The sequence below is a fragment of the Lonchura striata genome, chromosome 22, assembly GCF_046129695.1.
Source record: "Lonchura striata isolate bLonStr1 chromosome 22, bLonStr1.mat, whole genome shotgun sequence".
Classification (NCBI taxonomy): domain Eukaryota; kingdom Metazoa; phylum Chordata; class Aves; order Passeriformes; family Estrildidae; genus Lonchura; species Lonchura striata.
The window spans coordinates 524,018-537,673 of NC_134624.1; the positions used below are offsets into that span (position 1 = coordinate 524,018).

Below are 13,656 nucleotides of genomic sequence, written 5' to 3' on the forward strand. Positions count from 1 at the left end.
CTGGGGTGTTACTGTTGCCTGGTATTGTCTTCTTGGGGACTGTCTGGAAATTGCAGGGAGATTCTGCAATTGCAGGGAGATTTTTGCCAGGGTATATATGCTTTTGAAGTAGCAAAAGGAAAACTTGCTTCTTGCTTTCGTGCTGTGATGGTGAAAATTAAGCAAGACAGACATAAAGGTCTGGTTTACAGTTTCTGGGGTGGAGTATGCATCATGCAGTGCAGTATTTCTGGTGTTACTTTTTTTTTCCTCGCATGAGTAAAACCAACCTTGTTTCCTTTCTTCTGGGATTGTAATTCTTGAAATCAAAACTGCATTTTCCACAAATGTGTAATCCTTACTGCCATATTCATTCAGGATACACTAGGCTGCTTATTCTCTTGAGTTCCTGATATTGTCATGCAGAATAAGCGCTGTATTATTTTTTACCGTGAATATCCCAATACAGCAAACAAAATCCAGACTTCATTTTCTATTACTCAGAAAATCCTAGAGGAAGCTGCACAGCAGCAGTGCTGCAGTTTTGTGCTCTCTCCAGCCTCTGCTTCCCCAGCTCTGCAGCCTGGAGTCAATGCGGCATTTGCTATAACGGGCAGTGACTTTTTGAGATCAGGCAGTGCACTGTAGGCTGTACCACTCTCTAAATAATTCTCCACAGTAAAAATGCAGTGCTCCAAACAAGAAAATGCCTTTACAGTTTTTTACCTGCAGAAACACAGAGTAAATTGCCTCACAAGTGCACGTGAGGTGCTGGAGTATTCTGTTTTGATTTCCCATCTGTGTTCTACGTCTTCACGTATTCTGGACTAGCCCATCTGCAGGAAGATAACAGGGAGGGCGCTGGCAAATAACTCAACCCTCAAAATGGAGGAGGAGAAGAATATTCCTGATTAATTTTCTCGCAGCAGAGATGAACTGAAGCAAATCACATTTTGGATGAGATGGTTGGGTTTGTATGCTGGGAGTGCCTCTTGTTTCTCCTCCAAACTCTTGACCTACAACTGTAGACATTTGCTTAAAACCTCTGCAGCTTGGGGCTGATGCCCACCAGTGAGGGACGCAGGAGGGATGTGTGGACATCAAACTGATTTGTTTCTATGGAAACAGTAGATTTCACCATGTTTTAGGGAAGTAGGAGGGGAATTATCCCCCTGGGCCTGGTTCTGGCTCTCAGATTGGATTGGTTGCTGCACAGCAATTGTAGAGCAGCAGCCCATGAAGGGATTATCTATCAGCCAGTGATCACAATTAGGGAGGGAAGCACGTGGCTCCAATCTGCTCCCGTTGTGGGATTCCTAGGGTCACAGCTCTCCATGGCACTTAAAAACAAGGAGTTTAACCTTGGTTACTCATAGCCCCAAAGGAGGGCAGCTGCACCCAGACTCCTCAAATGGGATGGCTGAGGGAATGAGCTGTGCTTGTACCTCACAAGAGCTGAAAATTATTTGTGGTATCTACAAGGTCTGGGGAAGCTGAGGTCTTTTAGAAAGGCTTCAAGTGATGCTTGCTTATGAAATTATACTAAGTCAAATTTGTTGTACTGCTCTCAGAAAGTCCCAACACTTGAAGTGCTGTGACTAGGGGTGATGATTTGAGACCTTTTTTTAAAAATGAAAGGTAACCTCATGAAACCGCAGAAGGAATCAAAGCATGAATATGAACCTCAAACAGGTTCAAATAAGGAGAGTTTTTACTAAACCCCATATATTATTAGTGATCTGTAAAGCTGAGTCTCTTCAAACTGGCCTGGTGCCCTTGTGCAAGATCCCAGTGCTGGTCCTTCTGAAGGAGTTAACCCACACCTCTGTATTTCAGACTCTCAGGTCCTAAAGGCACTTACCTATCCAGGCTCTAGCACTGACTGAGAGGGAGAGCTTGTATTTCTAGATAGAAAAAAGGCAGACCATGGAAAACTGACAGAAAGGGTAATGCCTGTGTATGTTTGAACCTTTTCCCAAGGTCCTCCCTTGTTTCCTGCAAATGTAGGACAGGAGCTGTGTAGCTGTCTCTAATGGGGAGAAATTCTCGTTGCTCAGCTTCTGTCTCCCCTTACTGTATATAGGGACTTCCTATATTCCATGTTATGTAAACTGAGTTAGGGATGAAGGGCAGTTTCTAGCAGAAATTCTTGCTTTATGCTGTATAATGTAGCCAGTAGGTCAATTGGATGGAATAATCCTGGTTATGAATTTTCAGGGGTGCATCAGAAGAATGCAGCAATATCTCTGCTTTAGTCTCAGGTCATCTAAAAATATATATATATATATATGTATAGACCTTGAAAGTCAGGCCAGATCCTGCTGTAAGGTTTACCAAGCATAAAGCTGGGGTGTGCTGGCTTCTTTGGTATTACTGTAGACATACAGCAGCAGAAATGCCTGGGGCAGACTCTTGGCTATGCCAGTTTAGTCTGCATGCTGGCAGGCCCTCAGGTCATTGACTAGAAGTGTAAGAATGCCTGTGACTTCCTTGGAGGTCTCTTGCCCTGTGGAAGCAGGGCAGCCGTGAGGGCTCTGTAGTTGTGCATTTGATTAACTGCTGCACAGCAGCTCCAGCACAGCCATGACTTGGCATGATGCACACAGCTGTCTTCCAGATTTTGATGTATCCTGAAGCTAGTGGAGTGTGAAACAGAAAAATCAGCCCAGAGGATTCAAATGAAAATAAACAATAGCAAAACTTAACTTACCCTGCTGCTTCCAACAACCTGCATAGAGGCATGTACAGGAGAGGGGCTGAGATGCAGAGAAAGGAGATGTGGATGTGGAAAGAGTGGATTAAAGAGGCACCAACTTCTATGGATGGCTCCTGGGAACCAGTCTGTGTAGTGAGAGATAAGCCAGAAAAGCAGAATTTAGTGCACTTGGGGAGGGGTGGGGGAGAGAGCTGTTTCCAAGTGATCATTCATGTAAAAATTGCTGTGTGCTTTCCTTTTCTGGCTTTAGCAGTGTTGAGGAAGGTGCTGCAGGCAGAAGGCTGAACACAGCCACTGCAGTTGAAAGTATCAAGTTATGTGAGAGAACATTGCCCCAGGGCGTTCCTCTCTCATTGTCTGAGCCCCCTCAGCCCACACTTGGCTCAACAAACATGTTCTGAGTGGGGAAAACAAGTTTTTGATTAACACTTTTGATGTTCAAGGCATGTAGGTCCTCCCAGAGGCGTGAGAGCACATGAATATGACAATGCCTTCCAGTAACAAAAATCTTTTTCCTGTCCTGTCGGAGAGATCTGATCACTACCAAAAATTACCCAGACAGCAGTACTGGACACTGTCATCTCTCTACATGTAAATCAGTGGCCAGTAATTGTGTTGTGTCCCAGGTTGAGGAGACAAGCTGATGATAAAATGGCTAAGATGGAAGCTTGAAATTCAACTTCTGTCCCTCCGTGGTTCATCATTTACCCCAAATGTCAGTGAAACAAACCTCACCATTATGCCTGTCCACGAGGAACTGGATTTGATTTGCCAAACTCACTGTGTAGGCTTTCAAACAGCCAGGCATGCAGCTTTCTATGGAGGTGGATTCTCTTGGAGGAGGCAGTCTCCTGAAAGGTTTCTTGTCTTTTCAGCAGAGCCTGTGGTGTGGGGTCATTGTGGTTTTTGAAATGTTGTGTTTTGCAATACATGTAGGTTTCTGATGTGGCGTTATTGAGTTTATGTTAACTCTATAAATACACTGTATTTTTCTTATTTTGAATGAAGTGAGAGCACAGTGTGGGAAAAAAAGATACAGGAGAGCTCCAGAACATGGCATATCCTGGTCGTTGGTAAAAGAGCTGCAGGAAACACAGCAAAGGTGATTCTTGTGGGGAGAATCATGTCAGTTCTGGAGCAGGATGTGGTGTGACCACGTAATACTACTATAACTACACTTTTTACACTGAACTAGCATAGCTGATGTCCTTTCATGTTTGGAGACCTCAGTGCCTCAGTCTCTGCAGAACCTCTTGCTGGCTTTGTGCTAGTATGGGGTACAATTCTGCACAAGGAAATAGAACAACTTGAGGCAGATTGGGAGAAGGTGCCAACTTCAGAAGTTACTTTCTACTTCATTCTCTACCCTCTCTGACTCTTGTTTGCAAATTACCCAGTATTATGTTACAAATGTGTCCAGCTTTTACTGGCACTTGTGTTTTGTCCTGCTTTGGCAGCATCTGTGAACTTTCTAGGATGGTCTCTGGAAGCTCACCTTAAGCACAGCAAACTTCCAAACTTGAAAGGCTGTTTGGTCCTTTTGCTTACTGACTTGGGGAACTGTACTTGGGAGAAGTGGCCAGGTGTTGGAGAGGCTGTTTGAGGGTCAGAACTATTTAACAAAGCAATTTTAAGTGTTCCAAGCCAGCACAATAGTGTTAACCTCCCTCTGCACTATTGTTAATAGGAACTCAAGGTACAAGGCAGTGGGAAGCCCTCTCTTTAATTTTTGTTTCTCCTAACATGTATATTATGATGACACTCATGAACTATTGCCTGTCTTTATTTTTCACAATTGTTTTCTTGAATAATGAATCATTGTGCACAATAATATTGCCAGTATACTGGAAAATGGTGTACTTACAATAGATCTTTATTTCTATATATATCCATTGTGTGACCAGTGCCACTTGCATCCTAAGAAGTTACATTATGCTAAGTGCTTATGGAATTGCTCTTGTTCACTGTGGGTCAGGACTAGGCATACTTGTGTTGTGGTGATTAAGCCAGGGGGTGTGCATTATTTATCAGCCAAAGCTATCTAAAGGTGCTAACCTTAATGGAAAAAAACCATGGCTTAACTAGGAACAAGACTTAGCATATGATTATGAGTCTGTATGACTGGTGTCCAAGTTGATATGAAGCAGTATGAAAGGACTATGAAAGCTTAGGGCAGAGGAAAACAGAATAGAAGGTTGATTGATCTTTTTGTTCATAATGCACCTGTTTTTAATGCTTGCTGTTCCTGGTTTGTCTGGCTTTTTTTTAGTTGAGAAGTGCTTTGGCTCAGGCAAAAGAAGAGCTCACAGAGCCAACCAAGTTAGCAGGAAACTCTGAATCTGCAATGCAGCCCTCTTGGCAACCTGCTGGGTGGCAGAGGAAAGAACAAACTTGTCCTTGTTCTTGTCCCACACCTGAGTTACGGAATTGCTTACAAATGTACTTGCATGTTGCTTGAAGGATCAGACCAGGAAGGTGCTCCAAGGGCAGGTCTGCATCCTTCTTCCTTGTAGTAGAACTACATGATGTCTACTGTGAAGGAGCACCAGGAGTTAGTGACCAAAAAGTACAAAGCTCCTACTGTTTCTGAGGTGTTTGTTTTAGGAGTCGATATGATTAATAGTAAATATTTTGAGTGTGTGGTTAAAGTGCCCCATAGTTGTCAGCCTGTGTGTAAAGGATTCATTTTGATGTGCTGAAGTAAGAGCATGTTTGAAAACACAAGTGCTGTGAGATGAAGTGCTGTTCAGAGAAATGCATAAGCTGTCCACAGAATGCAGCTTGTGTGAAGATGTGACTGTTGCTGATGGGCAAAGTGATCAGAAGAATCATATGTCAAAGGTACCAATACCCCTGGATTGGCTTGGGATTCTTGTAAAGCACTGTGCCATCATGAGCTAAGGAGGAACTCATGATCTGGATGTGTGAGAAAGATGAATGATCAATTATAAGCCTTGACAGATGAAAATGGTTTGAAGCTTAAGCAGGAGCAGGTCTGAACTGTGTAACCAGACAGTAAAATCCATAGGGACAGAACTGTATTTCTCATGGTATATTGGCATACTGCTTTGTGCAGTGCATTTCTGATTGAATTGCTGTCCCCAGGCACCATCAGAACACAGGAAATTACAAATACTCAAATTAAAATACAAACAACTGTGTGAAATTATGGAGGCTGTGTGAATTTTAATTTTCTGAAACTAATATAATCCAAACTGGGGATTAATCGCATCCCTTAATACCCTGTTTTTCTATAGATGTTTAATAAGAAATCAAATTGAAATTAAATGATCAGATGCTGGTGTTCCCTTCTGTTCTTTGTAACTACTTTTATGTCTTCATAAACTGCTGTTTTGGCTCTTCAATTGAGGCTTTACCTTCTCTAGTGCATTCTAATTCAAAAATCTCAAAGGTCTAGGAAACAATTGACTGCAACAATGCTGTCTAGACTAGGCCTAGATTTGTATTTCAGAGCCCTCTACAAACAGCTTTCTGAGCCTTCCAGTTTCTCTGGAGACAGGGAAAGCAAAGCCTGTGCTCCGTGTGGAAGAAGAGATGGTACATGGGCTTTGTTCTGGTTTTGACTGCTGAAGAGTTCTCTTGCAACTTCAGTGAAGACAATAATCATGCATGAAGAAGCTTTGACTCAAAGTCCTTTCAGAAATACAGATTACGAGTAGATGGAGAAGGTACAAAACTTGAATTTGGTGGAAAGAGGGAATAAATTATGCTCATATTTGCAGTGGAAGAGAATCTGTGGAGAAGCAATTGCAGCCTGAGCTGATGTGTGGGGATGCTATTCTTGCTCTTCCCTGTTAGGAAATTGTGGTTATCACTTGTGATATCATGGCTACAGGGTCAGAAAGAGATTTGCAAACACCAGATTGCTGGAATGAAACAGCACTGTAAATGTTACAGGAACCTCTAAGCATTAGAGCACAAACCTAAAGCAGTGAGCTGACACTTCTGGCAAAGCATGAAGGGACGGACTGGCTCATGCAATCACTTGTCTTGTACTTATCAGGATTGAAGAGCATTTATTCCAGCAAAGCTGGTGGAGCAGGCACAGCATGCCCCTAACAGTCACTGAGATGCTCAAAGACTTGCTTCTCCTCCAGAGATCTCAGTATCTCATTTAACAGGAAAACAACAGATCCAAGTGTTTGACCAAAGGAGTAAACAAGTATTCTTTGGTCTGAGCAAACTGTGTGTGTGTAGACAAAATTGTGCCCCTACTGCAACAAATTAGCTCATCTAAATATCTTTTAATGGACAGTCACATTTTCTTCAGTGTAGCAACAGCAAATAAACACAAGAAACATGTCTGAAAGTTTCAGTGTGTGCCTCTTCAGATAATCCCAAGCTTTCTATATGGGTATGTGTCCTACTTTTTTTGATTGCATCCATCTTTGCTTCCCTTTCCATACAATATTTGTTGATTTATACAACCAGTTGTTTGTCAATCTCCTTTGTTTTATGAATAGTTTGGGAAAAGTGTCCTTGTTTGATGATACATTTAACTTCAAATCCTTTCTCATGTGTAAGTCATTGAATGAATTCTGAAACTTGTTTATAGAGCAAAGGTGTTTTTTTTGGTCACTAATAGCTGGTAATAACCTTTCTGTTCTGTAGGATTCTAAGTTACCTAATGCATGAAGGCTTTTCCTAGATAGTGTCTGGCTTTAGTTAAAAGCTTTAAACAAACAAACCAACAAAACAATTCAGGAAAACCCAATTCCCAGTTCCCTGATTATAAATGTATTGTTGTACCACATCAAAATTACTTTAATGTATTTTCAAGATGTTTGGATTTTGTTTGTTGCTCTACAGTAACTGCTAGATTGGTTCCCTTCCCTTCAATTTTATTTACTGCATTACAAATGCAGCTTTCAGCCCAAATTTGCACTCTCATGAAGTTCTGCATATGAAAATAGTAATAAGACTGCAAGGGATGCTGTGATTGTGCTTACTCCGAGGTAGCTAGTCAAGAACATGTAGAAGCACTTCAGAGTTGAGCAATGCAAAATACAACAATAAATGCCTTTTCAGGTCATTTCCCCTCCTGAACTCTTTCAGCCTGAGACCTGTCGAGATTTGCATCCTTGGTTCTTTTTGTTGCCTTGGTTTAGAAGAGGAGATCTATCTCTGGTCAGACAAGAATTTACCTACCTCAGTATTCTCTCTCTGCCTGTTGGTAATAAAAAATGAGTGTAACTTGCATAGGGTTACACAGAGAAATACATAGAAATAAATCTTGCAATAAGTGATGTTTTGGGAAATGTAGTTATCTGAGCCTAGTCTTCCAACCTTGATAAAATGCTTGGAATTGCATTGCTAGAACTGATACCTCAATATCTTGAGTCAGAATTTCGAGTCAATAGCTAAGAAAGCTACAAGCAAATTAAGTATTTATATTCCCTGAATACAGCTCTGTTTCAGCTGCTATTTTGTGTATTTTGTAGATTAAGCCTAGCCTGGAGGAGTGGCACAGTGTTGCATTCCTGCTGTAAAGCGCAGGAAATCGAATGTTGTCGTGCATTTCTGTGTGTTACAAATAAAGAAACAGATAAAGGACTTCCCAGTTGTGAAGATAATGAGTGAAAGAGGAAAACAGGGTGTTGGTGCTCTCAGCCTGAGTAACAATTCAGGCACAGTCATGTATAATGATGTATGTAATGAGGCTCTGCTGTCATGCTACAGGCTGCCTTCTCTCAGCACTCAAAGCCTTTATAACATTTTGTCTCTGAAGACTTATTCCATCTATCTTTTTCCTCCCTCAGCCATGTTCTTTTACAGTAAAAGCAAGATTTGATACTGCAATTTGGAAGCCTATAGCTAGAGGACTGTCTTGGTGTGCTGCAAAGGGACTCTGTAGTGTTAGGGTTCCTTTTTCTCAGGTATAAGTTCAAAATAATTCAGCAGAGCTCAGATGGATTTATTGTGCTAACAACAGATACAAGGACAGGACTTTTCCACATATTGGCCACAGACATCATTAGGAATGGAGCTGAGACAGCAGAAAACTGTAAGAATGATGCAGTGTCTCAGAGATTCCAGGGTTAATCCCATTGGAATGGAAAAACTAGAGCTGTACTATTTAAAAATCAAATGAAAGGCAATCTCCAGTTAACTCATTATATTTCTGGAAAATCTAAAATAATGTGAATGAGTTTCAGTCTAATTTTAACTGAAGTTCCATTACTCCTGACTTAGTAATTAACAGGTGATATTTTTGAGGTGTTAGAGGATATACAGTGCCTACTTACCCTCATTTCACTTGAACCTAGTCTTCAGTTTTTGATATTACCAAGTTATTCTGACATTGCTACAGATGGGGAATTACTTTTATAGCTGAGAAAATGGAAATACAGAGAAGCAGAATAACTTGCATAGGGTTACACAGGAAATGATTGGCCAAACCAGGAGCTGAGACAAAGCTGCTCAAGGACTTGTCTGGTGTGTTGAAACAGAAACACACTTCTCATCCCCATGGACTTTGTCAGTCTTAAGTTTATGCAGGAGTAAGAGGAATACCTCAAAGTGGACAGCCCTGATTTCTCATTCAGCAGAGCCAATAGTTACTCCTGAATCAGCAAAATTATTCCTTGCCACAGTTATAAAGGGAAGGAGGCTTTCTGCCGGAGTCCTGCCAATGTAGACAGGGCTTCTTTTAACAGAGAATGTTATGTTCATGCTGTAGGAAACCTAATTTGAAGTGATGCTTCTCCCAGTAGGTGAGGAAGCAATTGATTATATTTTCAGAACTGCTCAGTGGCTCTTGAAGAGCCACATGAACAGCCAAGTAGTAGAAAACCAGCCCACAAACTAGCAAGGTCATCAGCAGATGCAGTGAGCATGCCTAGCTTTGGATTGGAAAAAAAGGAAAAGAAAAGGAGAACTGGTGGGCTTTGGCTGCTAAGTCAGCATTTGGAGAATGTTAGTGTAAGGCTGCTTTCCCTTGAAATTACTTGAAGTACACAAAAATTCAGGATTCTTGTAAATACAGAAAGAAACTGCAGCTTTTTCCTTGGCAATACTATCTTGAGTAGTTATAGCCAGGAGAGACCCTGTGTGGAGACAAGCCTTTGGCTGCTGGTTATTTTCTCAGTTGTATCACGTGGTGTTTGCACACTGGGACAATGTGGTGTCTTCTCAAGCCCCAAGTGCAGGGTGTGAGTGAATTTGTGTAATTGTTTTTGCCAAAAGGAGGCATGCTAGTTCTTTGGCTCTGTATCAACTTCTCTTTTCTTTCTGAAAGATGAAAGTTTATTTTTTTCCAAAGAACAGACAGCTGTATTAAATAGGCTTGTTAGTTAACTTGGAACTTCAGCTGAAGGAGCTGTACTGTCACAGACACGATTAGAGGGATTGTGCTGTGAGTATAAACTACTCAGAACAAGCTCTTGCCCTTCTCAAGGAGAGGTGCTTTGTGTTTAATGCCTTAAACATTTTTGTGCTTGTAGCTGGGACTCCCCCTTAGAATCCATGTACACTTATAGAAGCAGAAAAGCTGTGAAAAGGGAAGGAAACAATCACTCACTCATCCAAAACTTCCTGTTTCGTTGCAGAGACTTTCTGCCACGTGGATCTGGCATCGTAACCAGGCGCCCACTGGTCCTTCAGCTGGTAAATGCCAGCACAGGTATGTGAGCTCCCTTCCCCTGTGTGTCCAGCTGGATTGCTGTCTTAGCCAGGAAGGTCTTATTTGATCACTGGAGAAAATAAATAAGGATTTTCCCAAGGAAGAATGACCTGCAGCCTTTTTGCCTGTTTAACATCTAATGCCTACACATCATCATTTTCCTTTGCAGCTGTGACTCTCATGAGAGGGTAAGACCTAAAAGCCAGAAGACCCTGCTGAAAATCTAGTGAATTAAGAGGGTGAAGATGTTGGGCTCAGTTGAATTTTCTCAGATGTTGACCACATAAACATGACTGCAGTAATTACTGTTCCAACCTACAAACTCTGTTGGGAAAGGCCCTTGGCAGACTTCATCCCTTCGATTGTGTTTTGTTGTGTTGTGCTTCAGGATGTGCTGCTTTCATCACAATTCTCTGATTTTGACTATTTCTGACTCTGTTTCTGTTTAAATAGAATATGGCGAATTCCTGCACTGCAAAGGAAAGAAATTCACTGATTTTGAGGAGGTCCGTTTGGAGATTGAGGCTGAAACAGATCGTGTTACTGGCTCCAACAAAGGGATTTCCCCTGTGCCCATCAATCTCCGAGTCTACTCTCCCCATGGTGAGTCCTAATGCAGAGGGACCAACTCTTATAGAAGGCTCTGCACTCCATTGTGAACTGAAAACAAAATACTGTCATCCTTTCCCATTCAGTGTAGCATTAGGTGGAAGGACTTTGAGGGCACAGTTTTCTTGATTGGTGTGAAAACAAGTGATTTAAAGGAAAGGGTGATGAGATCATTGACAATCACAGTAGAAACAACCTGCAACTAGTTCTTACTGACCCATAAGAAGAAGGAAATAGAAAACTGTGTGTGCACCTCTTATCCCTTATTGGAGTCACTTTAGCTACAGGTGGTACTTAGAGACCAGAACATTCCTACCTTAACAATCTCTTGTGCTAACTCCTGTGTCCTGTGTCTAGTCCTGAACCTGACTTTGGTGGATCTGCCGGGTATGACAAAAGTCCCTGTAGGGGATCAGCCCCCTGACATCGAGTTCCAGATCCGAGACATGCTCATGCAGTTTGTCACGAAAGAGAACTGCCTCATCTTGGCAGTATCTCCAGCCAACTCTGATCTGGCCAATTCTGATGCCCTGAAGATTGCAAAGGAGGTGGATCCTCAAGGTAAATGTCTCCTAATTATCGTGGCATTACTAGACAGTGGCCTGATTTTCATTCTGTTGTGATTAGCCCAGTAGCTGTGGCTCGTGTCTGTTGTCTTGGGATGTATCTTCACCAACAAACATTCTTCTGAGAGGTATTAATGAGTGTTAACAGTTGCTGTAGTAGAAATCTTATTAATCCCCTTTTCTTCATTTGTCTAAGCCACATTTCTGAAGAGTTAAAGGATCTCTTTTCTTTTAATCATCTGCATTTGGCCTAGAAGGAGCTAGGAAAATATGCACTAAAATCCTTTTCTGCTGTAGTATAGCTTGTGCATTCAGCAGGATACAGCTGAGAACTGATCTTGATTTTTGTCTGTTTTGCTCTTGTGGCCTCTTGTACATGATGGGAACTGTAATGTGTGACTTTAAGAGCCCTTGGGTAGCTAAGCTGGGCAATCTGTAAGCTCTGTGAAGAGAGCAAAATAATACATGAGTCATTTGCTGATCAAGTGTGTTTGTGGTTTTTTTCCATAGGCCAGCGCACCATTGGGGTCATCACCAAGCTGGATCTTATGGATGAAGGAACTGATGCACGAGATGTATTAGAAAACAAATTGCTTCCCCTCCGTAGGGGTATGTTTGCTCATGCTTTGTCCATGATCTCCTTCCTCTATTTTCCCTGTGTGAGGTGTCCTGGCCTCATCCCCTTCCTATAACATCTCTTACAACTTGTGGTTAAACCATCTCTGTTCCAACCTAGGAGTGAGAAAAGTTGGTGAACAGGGCTCAGTCATACTGTTAACAGGAACTTTTTAGGTATTTATACCTTGATATGTACTCCCAGCAGAAACACAGCCTTATGCTCTTATTTTTACTTTCTCTTTCCTCCTTTTTTTAAGGCAAGCTGTGAAAGATGGCTTAAAACACTCCCCTCCCTGCCAAAGTAAAAAGATTAAGTCTGGGCTGTGGTATTTGCTGTGGCCATGGCAAAAGTACCTGTGCTAAGGACTCATAAAAGGAGTCTGAAATAAATGAGACTGGAGTGTGCTTTGTGTTAGGGGAACAGTAACAAATAAGATAATTCTCTGTTCCATACTAATTTTTGTCCTGCATACCTAAATATCAGAGCCTGGGCCATACAAGGAAAGGCTAATTTTAAACTCTTCCAGTTGCCCCTAATAATATGTTACCACTAAAATCCCCCTTTTGTAATGCTGCTGGCTGAGTAACTTCCTTCTCAAGTCGGGGTTTTATTTGCCATCTGATCTCTAACCCCACTCTCACAGGTTACATTGGTGTGGTCAACAGAAGTCAGAAGGACATAGATGGCAAGAAGGACATTCAGGCAGCTCTGGCTGCAGAGAGAAAATTTTTTCTCTCCCACCCAGCCTACAGACACATGGCTGATCGCATGGGAACCCCCTTCCTGCAAAAAGTTCTGAACCAGGTACTGTCCACAGTCAGGAACTGCTGCCCATGGTGTCACTGGCTGTGAAACACACTGAGGCCAATAATGCAGCTTGCACACCAAAGGCAGAGCATTGATTTATCCTTTCACTTTCAATAGTTGGTTTGTGGTATAATACGCTGTCAAGATGCAAGATCTTGCTGGCTACATTAAAAGATACCTTCTAAATTCTAGTGATCTCTGTACCTAACACTATTTATGTGATACTGATAGTTATTTCCCATCTATTGAGGCTATCTGTTTTTCATACAGCAGCAATCTTCCTTCTCTGCTCCTTTGAAATACTCTCTGAAGTGAAGAGTTTCCTATTTCTCCTTACTCAAATAGTCATCTTCAAAGTGGAGTTTCCCACTTTGAAACCCTCTTATTAGAGCCTCATGAATGGTCTTGGCTCCTTCCACCTTACCTTTTCACCCTTTATTGTTTGAAAAAAGGCTTTACCACCACATTGGGTGTCAATGGTGTGCTAATCTGAAGGCAGAGTAGCCTTTCCCCTCGTGTAAAAAGCAAATACTAATAATTTTATGTGAAGTTTATTCTTGGATTTGAGTCACTTTGGTTTGTGTGGATGGGAGTTTTGCACCATGCTAGAAGGTAAACTGAAGGTCAAGAGTAGAAGGGGGCAATAGGCAGGAGCTGGGGAGGGGGAATACTTTCAGCTCATAACTGGTATTTGTCCTGAGAAAGACATTTTGTTACG

General features: G+C 41.8%; 1 protein-coding gene across 8 annotated transcripts in view; it reads left to right on the forward strand.

The window, feature by feature from the left end:
* DNM1 (dynamin 1) overlaps window positions 1–13,656 on the forward strand; it is a 64,268-nt gene that overhangs the window by 12,478 nt on the left and 38,134 nt on the right. For all 8 annotated transcript variants that reach the window (XM_021551424.3, XM_021551425.3, XM_021551428.3 and 5 more), the window contains exons 2-6: window positions 10,264–10,337; window positions 10,791–10,940; window positions 11,304–11,507; window positions 12,023–12,121; window positions 12,775–12,935. In XM_021551424.3, coding sequence (XP_021407099.1) covers window positions 10,264–10,337; window positions 10,791–10,940; window positions 11,304–11,507; window positions 12,023–12,121; window positions 12,775–12,935 — 688 coding nt within the window. The remainder of the gene's footprint in view (window positions 1–10,263; window positions 10,338–10,790; window positions 10,941–11,303; window positions 11,508–12,022; window positions 12,122–12,774; window positions 12,936–13,656) is intronic.